The sequence below is a fragment of the Rhinolophus sinicus genome, linkage group LG16 (genome assembly GCF_036562045.2).
Source record: "Rhinolophus sinicus isolate RSC01 linkage group LG16, ASM3656204v1, whole genome shotgun sequence".
NCBI classification, from domain to species: domain Eukaryota; kingdom Metazoa; phylum Chordata; class Mammalia; order Chiroptera; family Rhinolophidae; genus Rhinolophus; species Rhinolophus sinicus.
Window position 1 is genome coordinate 3,031,473 of NC_133765.1, and position 25,507 is coordinate 3,056,979.

The 25,507-nt window shown below is 42.8% G+C and overlaps 2 protein-coding genes, 1 long non-coding RNA gene and 1 other non-coding gene across 7 annotated transcripts in view; 1 reads left to right on the top strand and 3 right to left on the bottom strand.

The window, feature by feature from the left end:
- Positions 1-4,061: 4,061 nt before the first annotated feature.
- Positions 4,062-9,128, bottom strand: HSPA8 (heat shock protein family A (Hsp70) member 8). Its single transcript, XM_019718583.2, has 9 exons — positions 8,971-9,128; positions 7,961-8,170; positions 7,328-7,533; positions 6,726-6,878; positions 6,082-6,637; positions 5,677-5,879; positions 5,237-5,435; positions 4,788-5,020; positions 4,062-4,484 (listed from the first exon to the last, which is right to left on the bottom strand). The coding sequence occupies exons 2-9, from the start codon at positions 8,163-8,165 to the stop codon at positions 4,299-4,301; spliced, it is 1,941 nt and encodes a 646-aa protein (XP_019574142.1). The 5' UTR covers positions 8,166-8,170; positions 8,971-9,128; the 3' UTR covers positions 4,062-4,298.
- On the bottom strand, positions 5,951-6,037 carry LOC141569292 (small nucleolar RNA SNORD14). Its single transcript, XR_012492799.1, has one exon. It is a non-coding gene; the product is annotated as a small nucleolar RNA SNORD14 (small nucleolar RNA).
- A 253-nt stretch (positions 9,129-9,381) lies between the features above and the next one.
- LOC141569247 (uncharacterized) lies at positions 9,382-24,518 on the top strand. 3 transcript variants are annotated; one of them, XR_012492749.1, is made up of 5 exons: positions 9,382-9,554; positions 14,657-14,859; positions 17,867-18,073; positions 19,754-19,880; positions 24,035-24,518. It is a non-coding gene; the product is annotated as an uncharacterized LOC141569247 (long non-coding RNA). The 3 variants fall into 3 exon arrangements; XR_012492747.1 differs by lacking the exon at positions 24,035-24,518 and having other exon boundaries at positions 19,754-23,261; XR_012492748.1 differs by lacking the exons at positions 9,382-9,554; positions 24,035-24,518 and adding an exon at positions 9,584-10,051 and having other exon boundaries at positions 19,754-23,261.
- CLMP (CXADR like cell adhesion molecule) overlaps positions 14,103-25,507 on the bottom strand; it is a 112,066-nt gene continuing 100,661 nt past the window's right edge. The window contains exons 1-6 of one of the 2 annotated variants that reach the window (XM_074321709.1): positions 18,686-19,115; positions 17,808-18,009; positions 16,872-17,039; positions 16,262-16,384; positions 15,576-15,717; positions 14,103-14,837 (exon numbers count right to left, since the gene is read on the bottom strand). In XM_074321709.1, coding sequence (XP_074177810.1) covers positions 14,537-14,837; positions 15,576-15,717; positions 16,262-16,384; positions 16,872-17,039; positions 17,808-18,009; positions 18,686-18,691 — 942 coding nt within the window. In that variant the 5' untranslated portion in view covers positions 18,692-19,115 and the 3' untranslated portion in view covers positions 14,103-14,536. Of the gene's footprint in view, positions 14,838-15,575; positions 15,718-16,261; positions 16,385-16,871; positions 17,040-17,807; positions 18,010-18,685; positions 19,116-25,507 lie in introns of those variants that run through there. The other variant, XM_074321708.1, reaches the window with a different exon arrangement.

The window sequence follows — 25,507 nt, forward strand, 5'->3', positions numbered from 1 at the left end:
CTTAAACTAACAAAAGTGGATCAAGAAAGGCTATTTTCTCTTCTCACTGAGCTTTTTCTTTTTTCCCTCCATATTTCAAAGTTCTGTATTCAACCCCCACCCCACCTGTGGGGACAGAGCCCCAAAGAGCAGTTTCCAGGCTCTCGCCCTCACATGGAAAGGTGCTGGCTCAGGTAGTAAATGGCCATCAACTGTGATTGCATGGTCATCAGTCGTGGCTAGTTGGCCGTCAGCTGTAACCAGTGAGCCATTGGCCACTAATGTAACTGCAGTGGCTATGCTAGCAGAAAAATGGGGGCTAGCACGAAGATGGTGGCTGAGCCTGCAAGCGGCGCAGTGAGGGTTGCAAACAGTGTGGCTCCTGCTTCCTGTGTCTACAACCCCAGCCGCAGCGAGAATACAGTAGTATGACTTCCCTACCTATGGCTCCATGGTGTTCCTTTTTGGCCTCACCGTATCCTGTGTTCTTGTGTGGGGAGCGGGAGCAGAGACCCCGCCGGAAGCCCCGCACGACAGCACCCCCACCTCCAGTGGGTATAAAACCCATACTTCACCTCACCCCCCCAAGCAGGGCACTTGCTCAACTTACTCACCTGGGAATGCTTTGCCTGGAACGTGATTGTGAATATTTGGGGCTGATTTCTTCCTCAGTATTTGCTACCTTTCTAGTTAGGCAACTTGTGAAACAAAAAAAGACCAACCTTAGTCAAACCAGTGACAACTTTCTCCAGCTGCCCTGGAGGTTGTTTTATAAATAGCTACTGCCATCTAGTGGACAAAGATGCCCTTACACCCACATACGGACCAAAGAAATGAGTATTTCCCAACCTTTCCTATTTGTGCTCCACCAATCACTCCCCTCTACCTTTAAAAAATCCAAAAGGGTATTTTTTTTCTATGAAAGCACAGGTCCTGGAACATTATAGGTTACTCAATACTGTTTGAGGAAAGGACTGTTTGAAGATATTATTTTACTTCTTTATATCACATTTTAAGTACATAAATATTACAGTAATATTGTTGGGAGTAATTGTATTGCTATGTCTTTAAAAACAAAGTTATTCCCTTAGTGGTTTAAAAGTGTAACAATTATTGTTGAGTAAAAGACCTATGGTACTAAAAATACATTTTAAAACACAGCCATGTTATTGCTAAGTAAATTCAGCTGAAACCAGCCTGTAAAAAGCTGGACATGAAGATTGAAGGACAGTGAATTTTCTGCTCCCTCTTCTCAAACCAGTGGGGCCCTACGCAAATTTCAGCATCAGCCATCTAGCTGACATTCCCTCTTACAACCACAACCTGTTTACAATAAATTATGCAAAAATAAGTTTTTGCCACCCTGCATAGATTTATGCATGCACTTTAGACCATCCAGGCATTCTTCCCTGGTAAGGATGTTAGGAGAATCAAATACGTAAGAGAAGTGGAAGCCCTTTGTTAACACTAAACTGAATGAGTGTTACTATGGCCACCTTCTCTGCATCTTCCTCTAAGCTTTCTCCAATAAACTTACTTCTTTCCAGGGTTTTCCGATAATAATTATGCTATTTTGTACATTCAAATGTCACTTTGTAATTGCCCTCAATTCATCTTGTGTATGCCTGCCTCTCCTGCTACCCTGTAGACATTACAAGGCTGGAACATATGTTGACTAGCTTTGTATCTACTTCCCCAATCAGGGCTTAGCCCACAGCACAAGCCTGATTAAAAACAAAAAGCAAAAAGACAAAAGTTGATTTGAATCACTGGGGTCCTCAAATCTCCAGATTGCTTCGACTTCTGCTTGCAAAAGGTAAATTTGCACATGTGAATACCCAAAGTACTGAAGGGGGTAAAAAAACCAGTGTGACAGTGAGTTCAGTAAATGATCAAATGAATATTGGGACCAAATTAAGTACATTAAGTGCATTATGTTGAGGGGCAAGATTACAAAACTCCCTTAATTTTTCCCAATAAGGATGCGTCCCAGACACAAAAACACGTTTTAGAGCAGTTGGTTAGAGCACGATGCTCCTTAACACCAGGGTTGCCGGTTCGATCCCACGTGGGCCAGTGTGAGTGAGCTGCACCCTCCACAACTGGATTGAAACTACTGGACTTTCCAGCTCATGGGTCCTAGAAAAACACACTTAAAGTTTAAAATTGAAAAACAGAACAAAACAAAAATACCCCCACAGGTTTTGGAGTAAAGGTCTGTATTGAAATGAGCTGGTGCTTCATAATTCACTACACTACTATGTAGGGGTGAAAACACAGCTTTTGGAGTTAAGTTCACCAGAATTTGAAAGCCTGGATCCCCTCCCCCCGTGTAATTGAGGTTACTCAACATCTCTGAACCTCAATGTCCTCATCTGTAAACACATTCTTGATCAGATTTTGAGAAAATATACGAATTCCCACCCTCCTCCCAAGCCACAATTATTTTCTATTACAGGTCCAGCCATGTTTTGTTTCCCCCACCGGTATGAAGGAAAAACATTGCGTTTTTCTCTCTCCAATTTGTTTTACTGATGAAATTTATAGGCACAGTAATAGCTACAACTGGTAACCTTTGGACTAGGTTTTGTATTGTTTCACTCACCACACTTGATCCCCACAATTTTCTTACCAAGATCCCATGATTCCAGGGATAGAAAAAAGTGTATTATTTCTTTTGAGCGCTTATTTCTTTGGCCTCAAAAACTCAAAAGGTTTGTTCCAGTTCATAAAGGATGCAATGAAAATAAAACCCAAGGTACATTCTTAGTCACCAAAAACAAAGGTGACAAAAACCCCATGCAAATTAAACTCAAACCTTGGCCTTCCCCAAGGATCATTGCTTTCAGATTTCATGTTACCCTAATAGAAAATATGGGAAAACAAAATGTACCATGTAAATCCTGGACTCCATACACTACAATGTTGATATACACATAAAGCACTAAGTTTAGTCAATGTAATGAAGTGTTAACCTTTTACAGGAAAATTAACTGCAGCTGTTTTGTAACAGCTTCTTGGCTCTGCCCACTAATCTGAACTAGTCTAATGACATTTGGTCAGTTGTTGGGTTATGAAATCCAATTTTAACCTATGTAACTACTTGGGTTACCCAAGAACCATGGGGATAGAGGAAAAGAGGGCTGAGTTTAAGGCTGGGCTACTCTGCGTAGAGTCTAAGACACCTCACCATGCCAGGGGTCCACTGACATTCTAAACTGACCAGGTGGCAGGTTTGTACCAAGCCAGAAATAGAGCAATCTCCTTGCTTCAGGCTTGAAATGGAGGCCCATTAGAGCAAAGTGACTCACAAGATTTAGAATCCTATGTAAATACCTTTGGTTTGTAACCCAACACCATTTGCTAAGACTTGATTCTGAAGACTAACATTTATAACCCAATGAAAACCAGTTAAGGCCAACACAGGCCTTCATTTCTAAGCAAACTGAACAAAACTTCATTATCAGCTTCTGCCTCTTTAGCTTGAGATTAGGTGAGCTTGATTAACTCAGATAAAGCCTTTCAGTTTGGCTCAAAGGTAAACACCCTCACCATGTCAACCTTACATTACAGGTCGCAAGCTACCACCCAGCCCTTATGACTCAAGCTGAGAAGAACAGTAAAAACCTGCCATGAACTCAGGGCTTCAGATGCGAGTACCCTTGGCACTCCATAAATTCAGAATTACACTGTACTCCTATTCAGTTCCAAATGGCTAATCCCCTGTTCATACTGGCTGTCCTCAAAACTTCACAATTTGTTCAGTGAGCCAGATAGCATATGCAAACATCTGGGATTCCCTTTTCCAATTTTTCTAACTTCTCACCCATGAAGAGTTTACCCAACACTAAAAACTACTAATTACTGTTATGTGCAGTTCAAACAAGTTTTAGAGCCAATACTCTTATCTAGTAAAGAACCTAACTAATGATAAGGCTCAAACTACAAGTTATTTCCCTTTTGTCAAAACCTTGCTTAGGCAATTTCCTGAAGTTAGGCAACCTGTAATGACCTACTTAGTTGGGAAGGAAATCCAACCCCAGGAACTATATGGTGCTGCTCTCACAGAGTCAATTGTATGGTGCCAATTTTAAATAGTTTTATTTAAGACATCGCATTTTCCACTTTACAATACAGTGCATATAAAGTACATCGTTATTTCCTTTCCCTGTGCACATATTCCATGTTCAAGTATTAAGAATGCCCAGTTTTTCTTACTATATAACAGCTCAACTTTAAAACTGCTGTGAATTTGCTACAAATTTGGGTCCTTCCGTATTTTTGTGTGGAACAATGCTAAATTTATGCTCAAGGTTGGCTTAATCAACCTCTTCAATGGTGGGTCCAGAAGAGGCACCACCAGAAGGAGGGGCTCCACCACCAGGGAAGCCTCCAGGCATCCCCCCTGGCATGCCTCCTGCACTCTGGTACAGCTTGGTAATGATGGGATTGCAGACTTTTTCCAGCTCTTTCTGCTGATGTTCAAATTCTTCCTTCTCTGCAGTCTGCAGAAAGAACAAAATATTTATCACCAAAAGTTCAAGTAAAGAAAGCTTCAAGCCAGACGCCATCTGATAAAACACACAGAAGCCTACTGTCACATTAGCCAAGTCTACACATGAAATCTTGGGTCACTCAGACATCCAAGGAAGGAAGCTAATTGCCAACACATCTAGAATTCTGGTGGAAACCGCGAATGTTTGGACCATTCATCATTGTGACCCTAGGAATCTGTAAACCCATCTAAGCTTTTGCTGCAGCCCTACATCCATATCCCACCACCCTCCATTTATAGAAAGTTTACAAACCTGATTCTTATCAAGCCAGTTGATGATTTCATTGCACTTGTCAAGAATCTTCTGTTTGTCCTCATCATTGATCTTGCCTTGGAGTTTTTCATCTTCAACAGTTGCTTTCATGTTAAATGCATAGGATTCAAGTGAATTCTTCGAAGATACCTTGTCCCTCTGCTTCTCATCTTCAGCTTTGTACTTCTCAGCTTCCTGGACCATGCGCTCGATGTCTTCCTTGCTCAGGCGACCTGTTGGAATATTTTAGGCATGCCCTGAAGACTATGACCAGTTTCCTGCAATGCCTGCAACCTATAACCCCAGCTCCATTAGCAGTTAAGAGTAATCTCTTGGCTAAATGCCCTTGGGGAGGCACAGCAGAAACCATTTAGAACATACAACCATTAGGACCCAAAGCATGTCTAAGACCATGTGGCAGCTCCACTCAAAATCGTGCCCAAACTTACCCTTATCATTAGTGATGGTAATCTTGTTCTCTTTTCCTGTACTTTTATCCACAGCAGAGACATTGAGGATGCCATTGGCATCAATATCAAAAGTGACTTCAATCTGAGGAACACCACGAGGTGCAGGAGGGATGCCTGTGAGTTCGAACTTGCCAAGCAAGTTGTTATCCTTGGTCATGGCCCTCTCACCTTCATAAACCTTGATAGAAAACAAAAATTATACTAGAGAATTATAAAGGGTTTCTGTGCTAGTTCTAAAATTCATGTAAGCTCAATTAGGGAAGACTGATCGCTCAGACATCCAAGGAAGGAACTGGCCAACACAGGACTTCTGGTGGAAACTACGAATGGTTTTGGAATCCATCATCATAGCGGGACCAAGCCTTCCCCAATTTTATAGGACCTCAGTAAGTCAGGCCAAGATAGTACAGAAAACATACCTGAATGAGCACACCAGGCTGGTTGTCAGAATAGGTAGTGAAGGTCTGTGTCTGCTTGGTAGGAATGGTAGTATTGCGCTTGATGAGGACAGTCATGACTCCACCAGCAGTTTCAATGCCAAGGGAAAGAGGAGTGACATCCAACAGCAGCAAATCTTGAACATTTTCAGATTTGTCTCCAGATAGGATGGCTGCCTGGACAGCTAAATTAGAAAGTAAAGTAGTCTTTAAAAAGTTAACTGTACAACAAATCATTTTTAACAACAGGTCTCGATCGCTCAGACATCCAAGGAAGTTAGGCCATCATTAGCTAAGCTTTTGGTGGAAACTACGAATGCTTAAGAATCACTCATCACAGCGAACCTGATAGGTTGAGACTGCTCAATAGGATAGTAGGATTATTACCTGCACCATAAGCAACAGCCTCATCAGGGTTGATGCTCTTATTCAACTCTTTTCCATTGAAGAAATCCTGGAGGAGTTTCTGAATCTTTGGGATACGGGTAGAACCACCCACCAGGACAATATCATGGATCTGGGACTTGTCAAGCTTGGCATCCCGAAGGGCTTTCTCTACAGGGTCCAGGGTGCCACGGAAAAGGTCAGCATTCAATTCTTCAAATCGGGCACGAGTGATAGAGGTATAGAAGTCAATTCCTTCATATAGCGAATCAATCTCAATACTGGCTTGGGTGCTGGAAGAGAGTGTACGCTTAGCACGTTCACAAGCTGTACGGAGGCGACGGACAGCCCTCTTGTTCTCACTGATGTCCTTCTTATGCTTGCGCTTGAACTCTGCAATGAAATGGTTGACCATCCGGTTGTCAAAGTCTTCTCCACCTAAGTGGGTGTCTCCAGCTGTCGATTTGACCTCAAAGATTCCATCTTCAATTGTGAGAATTGACACATCAAAAGTGCCACCTCCCAAGTCAAAGATCAGCACATTTCTTTCAGCTCCAACCTGCCATTAGAATACAGATTTTGTTATCTAAACTTGATGGCTCAACTCATTATTAAAATAACTCAAGACAATCATAAATTGTACATACCTTTTTGTCTAAGCCATAAGCAATAGCAGCAGCAGTTGGTTCGTTGATGATTCTAAGCACATTGAGACCAGCAATAGTTCCAGCATCTTTGGTAGCCTGACGCTGAGAGTCATTGAAGTAAGCAGGTACTGTGACAACAGCATTGGTAACAGTCTAGGAGTAGAAAACAAGATCAAAGCCAAACTACTATAATTCATAAAAACACCCATAGTCCCAGGATCATCTACTTGGGCGTATACCTAAGATACAGCAGCAAATTACTGAAATATTCTGGTGAAAAACAGGCCAGTTTGTGATAACTAACTTCTGTATATTCTTCGTCAATAATTTTAAGTTATCCACTCACCAGGGAACCAGGTACCTACTACTGTGTTTCCCCCAAAATAAGACCTGGCCGTACAATCAGCTCTAATGCATCTTTTACAGCAATAATTAATGTAAGACTTGGTCTTAAGATCCAGTCTTACAGTAAAATAAGACAGGACCTTACATTAATTTTTGCTCCAAGACGCACTAAAGATGATTGTCCGGCTAGGTCTTATTTTGGGGGAACACGGTATTGCCATCACCACCTATGTCCTCTCCCTTAAGGGTACACTAACCTTCCCAAGGTAGGCTTCTGCAATTTCCTTCATCTTTGTCAAAACCATAGATGACACTTCTTCTGGATAGAAGCTTTTTGTCTCTCCCTTGTATTCTACTTGGACCTTAGGCCTGCCAGCATCATTCACCACCATGAAGGGCCAATGCTTCATATCGGATTGAACAACAGCATCATCAAATCTACGTCCAATGAGGCGTTTGGCATCTGTAAAAGGTATCAAATGCAAATCCAAATCTTGAATTTCATTGTACATCTTTCCAAAAACCCTAGGCTTTGCATTAATCAAATACTAAGGCCAGATGCTTATCAACCGAAGCTCATAATACATTAACTCAATTTCTGTATGGCCAGCAAAGTTCATCGAAGTTTTCCTGATAACTTGTTACCTAAAAAAAACTTTTTAATTAAAGTTTATTGCACTGACAATGGTTAGTAGTTACCTCAAATTTTTAGCCCAGGCAGCTATCAAAAACATTATCACTCAAGTCTAGTCCGTTCAAGGTCTTTAAATTACTTTTACAATCCTTATGGCTTTCCTGCGTGGCTCATATTTAAACTTGAAACAGTTTCTCAAATTACATGCTTCCTAGCCTAGTCTAACGCTTGCCATTAATTTTATTTAGTAGCTTACCAAAAACCGTGTTGGTGGGGTTCATTGCAACTTGATTCTTTGCAGCATCACCGATCAATCGTTCGGTATCAGTAAAGGCGACATAACTTGGGGTGGTTCGGTTTCCCTGATCATTGGCAATTATTTCAACTTTTCCGTGTTGGAAGACACCCACACAAGAGTAGGTGGTGCCCAGATCAATGCCAACTGCAGGTCCCTTAGACATGGTTGCTGGGGGGGAGAGGGGGGAAAAAAAATGCACCTCGTTTTTAAAGTCTACTAAGCACTTGTTACAAGTTTCCTTTAAAAAATGTGACTTCAGGCTATCAGGCATGGCCGCGCTTTAAGGTAAAAGTAAACTAAGTAACCCTCTGAAGCACCGCCCTCACTGGTGGCAACCACGGTGGGGTCTGAGCAAATAACGCTGCTGCAGCTGCAATCTAGGTTGCCGTGCCAACCGCAAAGCCCGCCCCTGGCTGAAGGAAGCACCTGCTTGGAGGGTCTGTGACATTGACGACCACGTGGTCTCTAGCTGGGAGACGAACCTCACGTCCCTCCCCCACAACCCAGTGCTCCAGGAACCAGCTTGGCCTGTGCTGGAAAATGTGCTCTGAAGCCCCCACCCACCCTCATCTTGGGGGTGCGCCAACGATGACTACCCCTTTTAAGGGCCTACAAAGCACAAGAAGCCGGGAAACGGGCGGCTCCGAGGTGCTGGCTCCACTTCCCGCGCCCCGGACGCGGCGCCGTTCCCTTCCGCGCGGGGGGGAGGGAAGAGGGGGTCGGTGCCTGACTCCGGAGCGGCAACTCCAGGCCTGCACCACACCGCCCCGCTTTCCCCCCAACTGCGGCCCAGGGCGCTGCCTCCCGCCCGCCTGCAGCAAAGCTCCCCAGATGAGCAGAAGCCTCCCCACACACCACCTGAGGCAGCACCTCGGCAGCCCCTCAGCCGCTGCAAACCCGCTCAGCCTGGGCTCACACCACACGTACATCGGGCAAACTACCAAGTGCCAAAACGGCGGAGGCCTTACCTTCAGTGTAAATGCGTCTTGCGAAGACGACAGACGCGACAACTACCCCTGGTTCAATGAGACCGATTTCCGCCCGGCACCCTGTCTCTTATACCCTGTCTCAGAACCTTCCAGAAGGGGCCCGCCCTGCCGGCTGCCCATCACGGCTTCCTCAGCCAATGGGCGCGCGGCGGCCCGTACGAGTCCCAATGGCTAACTCGGCTCTGCCCCTCAGGCCTCGCCCCCTCCCGCCCCGCGCCGCCCCGCCCCGCGATGACGCACTCACCGCAGCGTTCTGGAACTTTCATTCTCGCCCCCGCTCTGCGAACTGCCCCGGGGAAAGGGCGGGTGGGGCCGCGAGAGCCCGCGCGCGGGAGTCCTCAGTTACCCCGGGCGGGGGAAGGGCGCACCCGCTTCTGCGCTCACGCCGTCCGAGAGCGCGGGCGGGGGGCGGGCGAGCTGGGAACCGACCAATGACTGTACTGGTCGCGATCCAGATCGGGGCGCGACCCGGGAAGGGAGAGCGCCGGGCCTGAAGGGAGGGGGCCGGCCCGGCGGCTCGGGAGAGAAGGCGGAAGTAGAGCGAGGACAAAATGGCTGCGAAGGTTGTGGCACCCCCTCCCCCACCGGGGTCTCATTCTGCTCCCCCAGTCCTCATCCCTGCACTGCAGACGACCCTCCAGAGCCTCCCAGGCTCCACATACCCACGTTTCGTAGCTGCCGTGCCTTTGGGCTTGGACTGGCCCCGAGGGGCCGGGGCGAAGGTTCCGACCCCCGGGCGCTGCTAGGGTACCGTGTCCGGGGGCGTCCATATCGGGCTGGGAAAGCCGTCCGGCCAGCGCGGGGCCCCGCAGACCCTCAGTTCGCTATAGCAGCTGGAACTCGGCGTCCCTGCCGCACAGGTCGGAGGGTCCCGGCCGCTCATCCCCTAGGGCCCGATCCTGTGTCTGGACTCGCAGCGAAATAGACGGTCAAAGCCGCTTCTCGGAACCCGGACCCCTCCGCCACTCCCCACGACGCAGAGAACAGATCCGGCTTCCTGGCTGAGCCCCTCTTCCCTTCGCCCAAGCCCTGAACTTCTCAATTATTTGGAAAAGGAAAGGTAGCGAGCTTTTCCAGTGTAGGTGAACCAGGCGTTAGCCCAGTGTCCTTGGGTTAGACTTGGAGCCTCTTATTTTTAGTAACATTAAGTAATATGTTTCCTGCCTTGACTTTTATCAAAAACTACGCGAGAGACCATGCAGAGAGGCCTTGAAAACATTACTGAACGAGTGTACAAAACAGTAGTGTCTAGAATTTTACACTGTGTATGGTGGCAGGTATTTGGGGCCTTGTCATTCTAAGAGCCTTTCTCGGTACCTTGAGTGCTTTCCAATGTGTTCTTTCAAACAGGCAGGGCACCTTGTCCTTGGCAAAGCCAGTAAAGCCTGGAGACATTCAAACATAAGAATTGTCTTGCTATAGTTGCCCTGTTTTGGAGGGAATGGGGATGAGGTGGGGTGTTGGTTTGACTCAAGGAGGTATGTACTTCTCCCCACCTCGCAGGAAGTTAAATTTATATGATGCTTTGATAAGGTATAAAGTGCTTTCGTTTGTTACCTCTTTCAATAATCAAAACAATTCTCTGAGATGTATATTAATCAACCATGTGTAAGGAGAAAAATGAGGTTCAGAGATGTTATTTGTGGGAAGAGAAACAACTGTCTGAGCTACAGTAGAACCTAGCTCCCTTGATTCCGATTCTTTGGTCTTTTTTATTAGTTACACTATAATGTAATTTCCTTTCTAGAAAGACCTAACTCCATCTCCAGAAAGAGGAAAGTGTGTACTGTGGCAGGCTCCTTTCAATTTTCTTTGGTACCTGCAGTCTCCCCTTTTCCACTCAATTTATCAAATACGGTCTCTGGACTGCACCCTATGTTTTGCAGCTTTTGTAAATAACCCCTGAACTACCTACAACACTAAACATTGAACCAGGGGAAAATAGAATTGGGACCCAAATCCACTGGTTTGGGGTATCCTACCTAATAGTGATTAAAGGATGTAGAACACATAACCTCTGTTTCTGGTCTTGGACTATGTTCTTATTAAATACAAGAGTCTGAACTTATATATTTAAAGTTGATGTGAATGTCCTGTCTCCACGTCTTAAAATGCACAGGGTTTCAAATACATTCAGTATCTAAAATTAAAGTTTGGACTCCAGTGGAGGGAGGAGTCTGAGACATAGGGTTTCTAACTTGGGAAAATGGGCATGATTAACATTTTTGAGTGACTGTCACATGCCAACCACTGTTCTAAGTGCTGTGCATATATTACCTCACTTAATTCTGTGAAGTTTTTTGTCAGATTTTTTTCTTAATCTCTTAATGTTTACTTCTTTTTCAAATTTATTTGAGTCCTTTAGTGTGTACTTTTCTGTTGGTACTTCACCTCGGCATAAAATACTTAGTAAATACTGTTATTTTGATAAAGTACTTAAGGGCTGGAACTCTGTCATGAACTATCATCACTTGGTATCTCCAATACTTCTTAGCATCCTGCCTTGTGAGAAAAAAGTACTTGGTATATTTGTGACTAAAATCAGTAAGTGATTGATCATATTCAGTCAGAGTTCTGTTTTTCAGCTGGCAGAAAGCTAATAAATTTCCAGTGTAGGTTGTATGAGCTTCAGCCTCTCCTACAGTATCACCTTCACTTACTTATTTTTTAATTGCTGATATACATGTATCTGTAGTAAATAATTTGGTTTTTGTAATCAAGCAGTCCCAAATACAAGGCAACTTAGAAGATAAGATTGAAATATAAACAATTTTACACCAGAAATGAAGCAAAATTATATATGTCCTGTTGAAACAGCAATTCTGAAATTGTTTTCATACAGTGTAACAACAAAGGCATCAGCTTCATTATTTTACAATTTTAAGTTTGGTTTATAGATTTTATTGAATTGGTTATTCTCTAAACATCCACATTCTATCTGTATCTTCTTCCTACAAACATGTTTTCTTCTACCATTCGGTTATGTTATCCTTTATTTCATATTCAAAATTCAAGTTTATTTGACTTGCAAAGTTAATGGATGTGGTTTGAAAACAATAATGGCTCAAACTTTATCTTAAGCCCAGAGTCTGTCTTATCTGCACCCAAAAGCCTGACTCAAAGAGCAGTGCACTACCATTGCTAAGACTTCAGCACCTTATCTCTCAGAATCTTCAGTTCCTACAGTTTCTCAGATTTAAGGCAGAAATCTGTTTTGTGACTTTTCTGTAGATTTCCATTGTGAGTAGATTTCCAAAATAAGCTGGGTATTCAACTAGTATTTTAGTCTTCTAATAACTTCATGTTTAAATAACCTAAACCTCCTTTTCACGCAAAGGGGACTGATTCCTGCTTTCAAAGGCATGGACAAGAAACAGGTTCAAAGGTAGAAAATAATGATCAGAGCAAATTGCTAGTGGTGGTGCAGCTGCCGCTTCCATAGTGTCCTTGTTTGGCCTAGGTACTCTGGGAATGAGAATTCTCAGATTTACATAGCAGAAGTGATAGGTTGCCTGGATACCACTACCGGAAGAATAAAAAAGTAGAGTACGAGATTTTATATCTTAACAATGAGACAGTGTTAGTATATAAGAAACATTCCAAATATGCTAGCCCTCTTAAACTGACAGCAGACATTTTTTACACTACTTCTTCAATGTCTCTTATTTCCCAACTTTTTTTTAGAGTAAGACAAAACTCAGATGAAAACTCACCCAAGGATAAACCCCTATTTCTTAAAGAATTTCAGAAGGAAATGCATTTGCACTATGTGAGGACACTGTCGTGAGAATTAATTTAGAAATGAAAAACCAAATAGGGCATATTCCCAGATCAGCCTTTCTCTTTAAGCATCTGATTCCCATTTTAGAAACAATGCTTTCATCACCATATTCAGCATTACTTTTTCTTTCCTATAGCCTGCTGCCCTTTTAAGAAGAAATCTTTTGCTCTACGTATGGTGATGTGTTGCTGTTTGCACTAGCATCCTTAAAGGGCTATTTCAGGTTTAGAATTCTTGCATAGGATGAATTTGAGTAGCAGAGTAGTCAAAACTATTAAAAGGGCAAATTATTATACTGAAGGCTGCTGCTTTTTAAAAATTTTTCTCAGACATCTTTCTTCCATGAATCAGCTCTTTTGAGAGCTGTCCTAGTGAATCATTTCTGCTAATTCCTCCCAAGATGCTGACAATTAAAAAGTTAACAGGCACTAACCCAGACCTCCACTGCCACTCACTAGTTTTCATTACCATCTCTTCCCTAAATGTTAATTCCATTTCCCTCCAGCCCACAGCTAGACTTCATTAGAGGCTAAGCTGGTAAAATACTGAATTCTCTGTCTCAACTTCTCAGGCAGGAAGGATTTTGACATTCTTGCAGTGCCAGGAGGAAACTGGCAATCTCTGATCTTGCTGATAATTTTAGGCCTAGAATCATCAAAAGTCCCAGATTCAAATCCTTCTAAAGTGAAGAAAGCTCCAAGTTTGGTGCAATTTTCAACTTCCTTAGACTGCTCTGTGACATACTAAGAAAATTGATGTAATCTTCCTTTCTAGTCTAGTCAGTCTTGAAATTCTGGTTTTGTATGTTCTCAGAAAGACTAATGTACGTCAGATGATCTTCCAGCACCTTAAAAAGATCTTTCTCACTACACGACTTCTTTCTAAGGATATTGTTAAATGACATGCAGTGAATGTTTTCTTGCTCCAGAGATATCTAGCAGGAAAGTCCTTAGAGACATCTGATTTGAGAGAAAGTCCAAAATGGTTCCAGTATATATTTCTGATATTTGCCGTGACCCTCTGAACATCTGAACATCAGTAAGATGGAAAGTTTTTCACAGTCCCTTGTCACACATTTTGGACTCCTTTTTCAGTTCTATTATGGTTCGATACAAGTACAGGAAGATTAGTGGTGAATAGAGTGGGAGAAACTCAATTCTCCATTTCCCAGTATTTCACCTCCTCTTGAAATTAATATCTAAAGTAATGAAGTCAGAACAGAAGAGACATATTTCATTTTTGGAGTTTCTCAGAAGTGGTAAGCCCAGAACAGTGCAGAAAGGTATAATATAAGGCTGTGGGTTCTGCTTGAATAATCACAACAATCCAGTAGGTTTGAAGAAATGCATAGAAAATTTATGAATACATCATTTCTTCTTGACAGTGGTGAATTGAAGTATTGACACAAAACATCTCAAGTGAGAAGTTTTACAAGTTTTACGTGTGTTTACGTTCCTTTTCCCCAACCTTTCTCACCACACGTTCTGGTCAACAAATACAGATTTGGACCCCTGCTTTCCCTTACTCTTGTCCAAAGTCACAATGAGATACCTTTTTGGAGATGATCAGCTTACATCCTTTTTCTTGTTTGGTGTCATACAAGGAGAGTGCTCATTTGAATCTGTTCCATGCAATGCTCACTATTACGTAAGTGACCTCTCATCTGGTTCAAGGGAGTTGTGTGGCTGGTGACTGAGCTTCAATGACTAGAAAGTCCTAAGATCCTGACTCCTAGGAAAGTATGGGAGTCAAGTCCATTCTAATTCAGGCAGTTTGGAAGGGTCTGCTCTGGCTAGGGATCATGCTGGGTGTGGTTTCCGCTTTGGTCAGGGTAGCATGGTGGACTTTCTTTGGTTCAGCATCTCTCACCTCTGGCCCCACTAGGTTGTATGCATGAGTGGCCAGCCCTGGCTGGGGTGCTGCTTCAGTCGACAGTGTCCGCTGGCTGCGTGAGGCACTATTTGCTGTGGAGCGTGTGGAGGAAGAACCAGAACGTGAGCTCTGAGAGCCTGAGGAAGAGGAACTAGGTTTCACAAGGCGAGCTTTCGGGGCTTCAGCGTCTTCTCTGAAGAGAAAAAACAGCAAAGGTAAAATTTAATACCATGTTTCTCCAAAAATAAGACCGGGTCTTATATTAATTTTTGCTCCAAAAGATGCATTCGGGCTTATGTTCAGGGGATGTCATCCTGAAAAATCATGCTAGGGCTTATTTTCTGGTTAGGTCTTATTTTGGGGGAAACATGGTACTGGCAAGACTATGATAATTTCCACTACGGTTGCTTCCTTCTGAGGCTTCCCAATACCTCAAGTTGCACACCTCAAATTGAAGGTGGCCATTTAGAGAAATAGGGACTTGCCCATTTTCTGAGATTTAATGGTTGACTTAGGCAGATATATGCTTTGTTAGCTCAGAAGTCAACCCTGCTACTATGGGAGAATACACACTAACCTTTGACATGATCTAGACAGCACCCCTTGATTGGGAGTTTGTCTACGTAAACCCTCATGGCCCATAGACTGTGCCTGTTTTTTGTATGCCCTTTATAAGCAGAAGTAAATAGGAAGTAATGTAAAGTTGATCTTTTACGTCTCTGTTGAGGATAGTTTCACAATAAAGTCAAGGTAAGCCAGACCTCTGTCCCTAGATTGGAACTCCTTACCTACTAGAATAATCATTTTGACAGCTCCTGCTGTCAAAAACATTTTCTGGTTAAGAGGAAATGGGACGTTTATGTTGTCTGGTCACTATGGAGCTGGCCCTAGAAAGGAAGCCTAGTGGAAGAGATTTTGGAGGGAAGTCTACCTAATTTCATTAGGTCTCTCTTCTTCCTCATATCTCTCTTTGTCTTTCCTTCGGATCAGCAGCCACACCAAGAGGAAAATCAGCAGGGCTCCAGCCACCATGCCTGTCACTGCTCCTGCAACCATGCCGATGCTTTGTACATCTGTTTTCTCAGAAACAAAACCAACATAAAGTAGGAAATACATGAACTTAAAAAACACAAGCCCTGGGCAGGATGAGTATTTGCAGAACTATATCTATCTTCCCGAGTTCCCCATGTATCTTTTGGTATATGACTATATCTCTTGATGTTGAAGGGTAGTAGACTATGCAACCCCAAAATATGCCTCTTTGACATTAACATTATTTTAAACTGATTATTTTTGAGAAACTGCAGACAGGAAAAGCTCTGAAAACAGTAGAAGTACCCTTTTGTAAGAGAAATTTATATTTATAGAGGAACTCTACATTTGGTCCCCTCCTGGATATAATACATTTCTTTGGGGGCTGGTAAGTACACACATATTTGTAAACATAGAGTTAGCTACAATAGACAAACAGTCCTTGCAATTACTGAATTTATTTTAGTGATAGCCATGTCCTTCTGGAAATATTTTCACCTTGACCTTATTCTTACTCATGATTAGAAATGCTTTACACTGAACCACAATGCGAAAAGAAAACAAACACACTCTTTGGATACTTACACTGCACAGTAACTCGCACCAGACAGCTTTCCTTCCCAGCCTCATTGCCTGCTGTGCACTGGTAGAGTCCGGAGGAGGACATGGTGAGATTCTGCAGCAGAACCCGTCCAGGGTTGTTGTAGTCTACACAGCACAAGGAATGACTGTGATCCCCTTAGTGACAGGATCTGTATTTATTGTTTACTTTATTGCATCTACCTAAGATTCTGTAATACAGATTGCCAAAGATGAGATGATAGAATAGATCCCATTTTGGAATGTGGGAAGAAAGATGAACATTCTATTAAATTATAGTGCATCCTCAAAAGGAACAAGAGGTGGTGAACATTTAAGGGATACTAACCAAGATAATTAAATATAATGGATTTGCATAGTACATTTCTTCCTAATCCTTTTTATCACTTTTATATGCCACTTGAGGAAAGAAAAGAGATTTTCTGTCCCAGTTTATGAATGGAAAATGGAAGTTCAGAGAGGTTCAGCAGAAAAAAAAAGGAACAAAGAGGTTCAGCAGTGTATTCAACGTCACATTAGTGAGTTGCAGTCAAAACCAGATTTAGAATTTATGGTTAGAGAACTGTTCTGTTGTCTCAATGGAAAGGTGACTTACCAATCCTAGATTTAGGAGGCAGATATTCATCCTCGCCCTCCTTCTCCCGGATTCGCTGCCAGTAATACACAATGGGCTTTGTGCCAGCGGATGACTCACACTGCAAAGTCAGGTCACTTCCTTCTGTCAGTTCTCCTTCTAACTCACACTTGGGCTTTGATGGTCTCACTGGTAAGGAAAAAAACAAATGGGAAAAAAAACACCAAAAAGCACTTCACTTGACTGGCCTAAAAAAAAGTACTAATTCAAAGATTCCCCAAACAGTAGATTCAATGGAAGAACTATGTCCTGTTGAGTTATTTCTCTAGTCATCGTCCCTTGTGGTCAACTTCTGAGTGGGGATTCAATAGCCTTTTACCTAGTTACCTAGCCATGTGTTACATCACTCCCAGAAACACATCCACCTCTGTCCCTTGCACACACATATACCCAATCTCAGCTACTTCCAGTGGTGCTGTTGTAATTTTCAGAGGCTGCCTCAGAAGCTACATCAACACTTTTCAAAGAAGAGACACATTTAATTGGAAATTTGGAAAGCTGAGTGTGGTTTCACTAATACTGAAACAGCCAGGGATAGAAGTTCATTAATTTTGAAAATATTAAGTAGAACTTAGTAGCTACTGCTGTCAAAAAACAGAAATGGACTTGAATCATAGCTGAGAGATTTAAGTTAAATAAGGATATCATTCAAATATTAGAGAACATTTAAATTTTTTATTGGACTACCATGGAAAATTGTGATTATTTTTTCTTCTTTATTATGGCTAAAACACAAAACATACACAGTTCTTCCCAGGGCACGGGGGTAGGTGACCTCAGAATAATCGAAAATACTGAACAAGAAATTTTGTGCCACCATGCTACATTTGGTTATCCCTCACAGAGACTTATATTTATTAAAAGGATGTAGGCATTTACCTTGGCACTCCGTCTTACCTAAGACTTTCAAGATGACATGGCTCCACACATAACGCCCTGAATTCTTCACCTTGCAGGTGTACCGGCCCTCATCACTGGGCTTCAGAGGCTCAATCTGCAGGGATGCATCTCCTGCCAGGAAATTGGAAGCAAAGGCCACTCGGCCCTTCTGTTCCTCAGTCAGGTTATTGTAGACATGACGGCTGGAATAAGTGATTACCTGTGGGATAGACCAAGGCAAGGTCAAGCAGTGTGGCTCTCAGCCTTCCTCTCCTGGTGTCAAGGTGAGGAATGGAAATACTCCCAACGGAACAAAGCAGTCAGGGCTGATTCTAAGGATCCAAGAGACTTCTGTTACAAAGTTAAAAATACAATGTTTGTTTAGGCCTTGCTTCTCCTTCTAAGAATAATAACATCTCATATTTGTGTAGCAGTTTAACTATAAAGCAGTAACTATTTCATTAAGTGCTCAGAACCATTCCGTTTTATAGGTGAGGACTTCTAAATTTGAGTTACCTGCTCAAGGTCTCACCGCTAAGTCAAAGAAAGAAGGAAATGCACAGTAAATACACATAACGGTATTAGGAGTTGACTCAGGAGAATTGAGAGAACAGAGGATAAGGATGGGGAGAAAGACTTACATCCCCCCTGCACACCCTTTCTAACGTGCATGTTCTATCACTTGCCTGTGATTCATTCAAAGCACTCGTGTACTACGGTCCTTGTGCTAGGTGCTTTTACATCTAATTTATTTCTCACACTATTTTTTCCAAGTAGTCATTGTCCCCGTTTCATAGACAGGTAGCAGAACGGGATTTGAACATTATCCATCCAAAGCCATTTATTTCATTGTTCAGGTGTCGCACCGTTACCTCGCTCCCCCTTCCTTTTCCTACCTGCATGCATTTCACTCTTCACTGACTGCTCTTCCACAGAGTTTGGAAATGAAGGAGAAAAAGCAAAAGAAAAAATCCATCTGTTTTGTTCTTAACAAAAGTTCAGAGTTCAGCTGAAGCTATTCGAGAGAAGTTAAGTAGAAGTTAATGGTTAAAATTCAGGTCTGATACTGAGGGCTTCATTGTTTGGTTTTCCTGTTTTGACTTCACTGTGGATTAGTTAGGTGGGAAAAAAATTCTGTCCGTAAAATACATATGAGCTTCATGTCTTTGTGTCCCCAGGCAGGGAAACCAAAGTTTAGATTTCCTAACAGAAAAAAGTAATCTTGATTCTTCCTGAATTTTCATGTGTTAGCATCACAGTCTCTAGTTCTTGAACCCTTCCCTGGCTCTCTTTGTCCATCACCTCACTCCTGTTAGTCACAGAAGCCATGCTGATCTAGTCCAAGACTTCAAGCTACAGAACTTCAGTGTCGCCCTCCCTGGTGCTTAGCAATCATATTCTTAAACTCATTTCATTTAAACATCAGTAAACATTTATGGACTGCTTCCCATCAGGTCAGGAGGAGGCTGTTCAGATGAGTAAAACTCTCTTCTTGTCTTCAAGTAATTTATAATCTAATAGGATCAACAAGGAGAGACGTGTAAACAGAGAAAAAATAAATCATTAACTTGAAATAGTATCAGAGAGAATGTCCCAGAAAAGTCAGTAGCATTTGAGTTAGGCTTTGAAAAATGAGTCGGCTGAATAAGAGATGAGAGAGGCAGGGAGAAGAGAGCTGGAGGGAGGATTCCAGATACACAGAAGGGCACTGAAACAAGGCGTGCAGTCACGTGGGGGTCTGCCCAGCACGTTTTTGGCTACAGCTGTTCCAAACTGTTTCACTTCTTCTTAAGCCCTTAACCCTGTCCTCACTCATGTGATGCTTTCCAGAAAAGACTGGAAGCCATCCAATATCCATCAATTCTTTCTCCATTATATAAGACTCTTCAGCATCATGTATTTTGCCCTTCCCACCTCTCTGAGAAAAGTGTTTTCTCCTCTCTCTGCATATTCTGTTTCTTCAGCAAATATTTATTGAGCTCGCAGACTAGGTACTGTGCTCGGAGCTGGAAAACAAGAATGAGAAAGAGTTCCCACGCTGAGGACCCCACAGGAGAAAACTAGGGGAGAAGCAAGTAAGAGGAAATAAAGGTAAACACTGACTGATCATATACTTGAAGTATTTTCAGTATACAAGTTTGCCCCTCATTTCAACCAACACTACTGTTGTGATAATTCTCATGTCCGTATCTCTATTCCCAACATATTTTTGAACTGCCTGGCCACTACGTATTTTTATCCTCTCCAATCTACATAATAATGTAAGGTAATGCCAAGTTAATATTAATGTAAAACATTAGCTCTTTTCCAGCTCAGAAACCTTTAATGGTTCCCCACCACCTCTGAATGATGACCAGATTCAGCTTATTGTCCTCAAAATGATCTCTGCTTCACTTTCCCAATCTTGTTCTTATGTGGTCCATTTCACATACCTGGGTGCAATCAGATTAGGAAACTGAGAGTCCTTATAACTGATTAAATTCAGCTTTAAATCCTAACTCTAGAAATCATATTTCTCTCTCTCTCTCTCTCTCTTTCCCTCTCCCCTCTCCCCTCTCCCCTCTCCCCTCTCCCCTCTCCCTTCTCCCTCTCCCTCCCTCTCTCTCCTTCGCTCTCTTATATGTATATTACATCCCTCAGAGAGCTAGTCTTTCCCCCAGTAATCAGCAACCCTGCAGGCAGCAGTAGACAGTAAGTAGCCAGGACCTGACTAATGGTCACATGGTCTGGACCTCTGGCAGGCTAAAGCTAATGTGTTGACCTAAGTTATGTTTCAGCAGCTGAGCCCTAAGGTAGAACGACCCCCTGGCTACTTTTTAATGAAACCAGACAGAGGGACACCCGAACAGACCTCAAAACTGTCCTCAAGACCTGAAGAAATGATTTATTACACTTACCTCACCTCCGACCAATCAGCTCCCAGCACAACGCCAAACCCCCTAAGCCACGGTGTCTGGTGATTTTGCCCTACAAAATCTGCAACCTACAGACGTTGGGGAGCTTGGGCTTTGGAGCATTAGCTTCCCGTTCTCCTGGGAGGCACCATTCATAATAAAATAGCAATGCTTTCTCCACTGCAATTCTTAATGTTTAGAGTTTGGCTCTGCTAGCACTGGGTGGACAAACTCTGTTCAATAACAATTACATTATTTCCCTTTCTTTAATGAGTTGTGCTTTCTTTGTACTCATATGCCTTTGCCCACTGCATTTTTCCACTTAGAAACTCCATTTTCTCCATGTCTCCACATAAAGAATCACTATTCATTCTTTTAAATCCAAAATCAATGTTAATTCTTCATGAAATCTTCCGATAATGACACTCAGACTAAGTATGGTCTCTGTTCTTTGCTCTCATCCATATCATTTTTTTTGCACTATTTTTATGTGAGGAGAAATTGTGAAAGACTTTGTTTTTGGGCACGTAAGTTGCTGGGTCCCCTTTCTCTAATGCTGGGCATTGTCCAGGAGCTCCCTCAGGCCATTCTGATTTTATGTCTGTTGCCTGTGATATTCTTTGGCTAGGCGATTTTGCAACTCTGCAGTCATTTATTCCATTTACTGAAAACATACTCTGTGCTTGGCACTATGCTAGAGATGATAACAATACAAAGAAATGAGTTTATTAAATGTTAGGGACCAGGACATGCCACCCCCAAATATCCCACTTTAATATCCATAAGAATTAATTTCATCTAAAGGCATTTGAGCTCCAGAAATCCCTTATCTGCCTAAAAGCAGAGTCTCCTGTACGACTTAGTTAGAAATCCCCTCCCCCAGAGCAACTCTGATATTGTCCTCTGGGAGACCAGATACACCACACCCAGGTAGACATGGCTCAGCAGATGAGGTCGGTCACAAACTGCTCTATCTCCCATCTATTCTCCTAGGGACCCATTTATCTTTCCAAAAGCTGTTTGCTTTTCCGTAAGTGCCCTTTCTTCCCCTCTCTTTCCCCACTAAGTTAGGTGTATTGAGCCCCAGTTCTAACCACCTCTTTGCGTTACTCATCTCTTGGTACTCCCATATGTTGTTACATATGTGATACACAGCTTAATAAACTTCTCGTTTGTCTTTTGTCAAGCTAATTTACAGTGCCCCCACCTGAGAACCTGGGAGAGTAGACTAAAAAAGATGATTTTTTAAGTCCCCTACAGTTTTAAAAAACAACTTAAAAAAAACCAAAACCAAAAAAAACTAATGACAGAAAATAAACATGTATCAAAGATTGTATTTAACTCATTAATGATGGAACTAGAGACATATTACAACAGGTTCAGATGAGAATTGGATGAAAAGAGATTTCTCCTTTGGACAATTCATTTGCATCTACGAACAGGAACAATTTGTTTCCCTATATATAGGAAACGTGGCATCACCATCAGCATTCCACAAGTTAATTTCAATTTCTGTGGAAATTTATGCATAAGGAAAACTAGACCCTAATTCATCTCCAGGAAACCTAGACTCTCAGCATGAAGATAATGTTCAGGAGGCAGCTCCCAGTGGTGTGTGTGGGGAGTGGGTACAAGTTTTCAGGTTGGGGTAGGGAGAGGTTCTCTATTAATAAGATGAGAAGGGGAATTAGGTCTCTGGAAGGCTGCTCCCCCTGCCCCCACTCCACTACTGCCTCCTCCCTTAGCATGTGGTCTCCTCGTTCAACTCACTGAGTCTCTAGATTAAAGTACCTGAAGGGTTACTGGGAAGAATACTGGGGGGAGTGTTTCCTTCTGACAGATGAGGGATGGAGGGGAAATGGAGGATGATGGAGCTTCACTAGGACAGCAGCATCAGGCTGCTCCCAAAGGCTCAAGTGAACTCTTCAAAGATGTTTTTCAGCAAATTGGTAAGCATGACCAGTTAGAGAATATTTAGGAGATGGAAGAGAGGATAGGAGGAAGAGGAGTTGTCATCCAGAGGTAAGGCTGGAAATGCAAGCAAAGGCTGGACTAGAATGTTGAGCTAAAGAGATCCAAGGTGATGGTCATTTATTCAACAAATTCTGAGCCTCCACCATGTACCAGCACCTATTATAGGTGCTTTGGAGACATCAGTGTATACAACGTGTAAAAATCCCAGCCATCTAAGTGGTAGGAAATACACAGAAAAACATGTGGTGCATTTGACAGCATAAAAATACTATGAAAATAATAGAGCCAGGAAGGGGGATTGTGGGCCAGGGCAGGACATTGCAATTTAAATAAGGTTGTCAAGCTAGACCTCACTGTAGGGTGACAGAGCAAACACTTGAAGAGGATGGGGAACTAGCGCAGGAGCTATCTAGGGGAAAGAGAGTTCTAGGCAGAGGAAAGAGCCAGTGCAAAGGCCCTAAGTTGGAAGGGTGCCTGGCTTGCATGAGGAACAGCAGAGGCCAGATAGCTGGAGCCAGGATAGCAGATGAGGTCAGGCAGTGGGGCCAGGTCATGCAGGGCTGTGGTCTGCTGTAAAGATGATGGCTTTTACTCAGAGGGAAAAAGGGGGCTTAAGGATTTTGAGCAGAAGAATGTCATGATATGATTTATGTTTTGAGAAGCTGTAGGAGGCCAAGAGTGGAAACAGGAAAACTAGTCAAGAGGCTACTATAGTGAAGATTTGGACGAGTGATGCACTGCCTCCAGGATGGTAGCAATGGAAGTGATCAGATTCTGAACGTATTTTGAAGATAGAACCAACTGGATTTTTCAGTAGACTGACCACCTCATTTAAATATATATTGTGATTATGACAAAATGAGGGGAGTCAAGGACCATTCCCAGGTTTTGGCATGAACCAGAAAGAAAATTGCCATCAACAAAGTGGGGGGGAAGCTGGGCAGAGATGTTTGGGGTCAGAGTGTGTTTTGGCGGAGAGGAGGATTAGAAGTTTAGTTTGGGACTTAACTGCATTTGAGATCCCTGTTAGACACCCTAAGGAGGCATTGAATAAGCACTTGCATATATATGAGTCTGGCGTTCAGGGGTGAGGCCTACACTGGAAATATGCATTTGGGAATTATAAGCATGTGGATGGCATTTAAAGCCATGAGACTAGATAAGATGGCTGAGGGCATGAAAATAAAGGCCAAAAAAAGAGAAGAGAAAATGAGGCTATCCAAACAGAGGATAGCTAAACACAAAAATGAGAACTGGGGACAAAAAAAGGGGGGGTTCTATGGAAAGTAATCTCACAGCATGATCTGATCATGAATTCCTAACTGAGCAGGTCCTGGTGGGTAGTCATCCCAGGCATATAACCTTTTTTTTTTTAAGGATGTGCAGTTCCCAGTGGCCCCTGTGGGAATCTAACCTGCAACCTTGGTCTTACCAGCACCACGCTGCAACCAACCGAGTTAACTGGCCACCCCATAACTTCTTTAGTTAAAGGTTTTTCTTTGTAAGCCCTATCTATTGTTTCTGTGCATCTAGGTTAATGCACTTTTGAAATAATAATCACTCTCAAGCTCAAGAGAGCATATAATCTTGTTAACTATCCTGTAACCCAATCCCCACGTTGCTTTCTGCATGAAAGAAACCCCAAACTATTATTCTCTGAAGCATTTATCTCAGTCTGTGTTGAGATCTTGCTTCCAGGTATATTGCTTTTCTGTACTGAATGAGCTCAAATAAATTTTTTTGAGTTCAAACAAATTTTTATGAAATTTAAGTTCGGACATTGTTACATCAACAGAACTTAGAGTGAAATACCACCAACCTCAGAGTCAAATAAATGTCATCTTCGATCTCTTTAGCTTCACATTTCAAGTCCAGCCTTTGCTTGCATTTCCAGCCTTACCTCTGGATGACAACTCCTCTTTCTCCTATCCTCTCTTCCATCTCCTAAACATTCTCTAACTGGCCACGCTTACCAATGCTGTAAAACATCTTTGAAGAGTTCACTTGAGCCTCTGGGAGCGTCCTGTCGTAGTGAAGCTACCATCATTCTCCATGTCCCCTCCACCCCTCATCCCAGTCAGAGGAAACACTCAGTACTCTTCCCAGTAGCCCTTGGTACTGTAACCTAGAGACTCAGTAAATTGAACCAGGAAACCACATGCTAAGGGAGGAGGCAGTTGGGGAGTGGGGGGCAGGAGGAGCAGCCTTCCAGAGACCTAATTCCCCTCCTCATGTCAGTACAGACCCTCTCCCTACCCCAGCCTGAAAACGCCCCCACCCCCCACATACACCACTGGGAGCTGCCTCCTGAACGTTATTTTCATGCTGAGAAATATTCTGGAAAGTACAGGAAATGCATGATTTCAATTAAATGTCCAGTATTTATTCCCGGACAGATACTTTGTCTTGAAGCTGCAAGTTATGAGGGAGGGGGCAGAGGGAAGGAAGGGGATTTAGCTGTAGGAATCTTGGGTTCAGATCCTACCTCTGAAATCTATTTTGTGCAAGGGCCTTCGCCTTTTAAAGTCTAAAAGGTTTAGAGTCCAAGTTTTCTGGATATGAATTAAGGTCTAATTTTACTCATATATTAAAAGAAAATTAGGATAATAATTCTTATCCTGCCCACTTCACAGGCTTATAGTGAGACAAGAGGACAACTTTTTACTGTTGTTAGTCAGAAAGGTCAGCTGCTGGAACCTGGTAAGTGTCCCAAGAATATCCGTCCTAGGATACCCATGGGCATCAAGGAGCCTTGGGACGCAAATCACAAAGATCCGCATACCAGCCAACAAGGGACTGTCCTTCTAACTGCACTTACACAGTAAGGCCCAAAAGTGTCCTAAGCTGATC

Bases quoted from the DNA above. Each gene is read 5' to 3' on its own strand.
- HSPA8 (XM_019718583.2), bottom strand. From the start codon at position 8,165: ATGTCTAAGGGACCTGCAGTTGGCATTGATCTGGGCACCACCTACTCT. The intron at 5,880-6,081 runs GTAATAATCCTA...TTTCTAATTTAG, and splicing joins GGCTGTTGCTTATGGTGCAG to CTGTCCAGGCAGCCATCCTA. The intron at 4,485-4,787 runs GTTTGTAAACTT...TTCTTTCTGCAG, and splicing joins ACTGGCTTGATAAGAATCAG to ACTGCAGAGAAGGAAGAATT.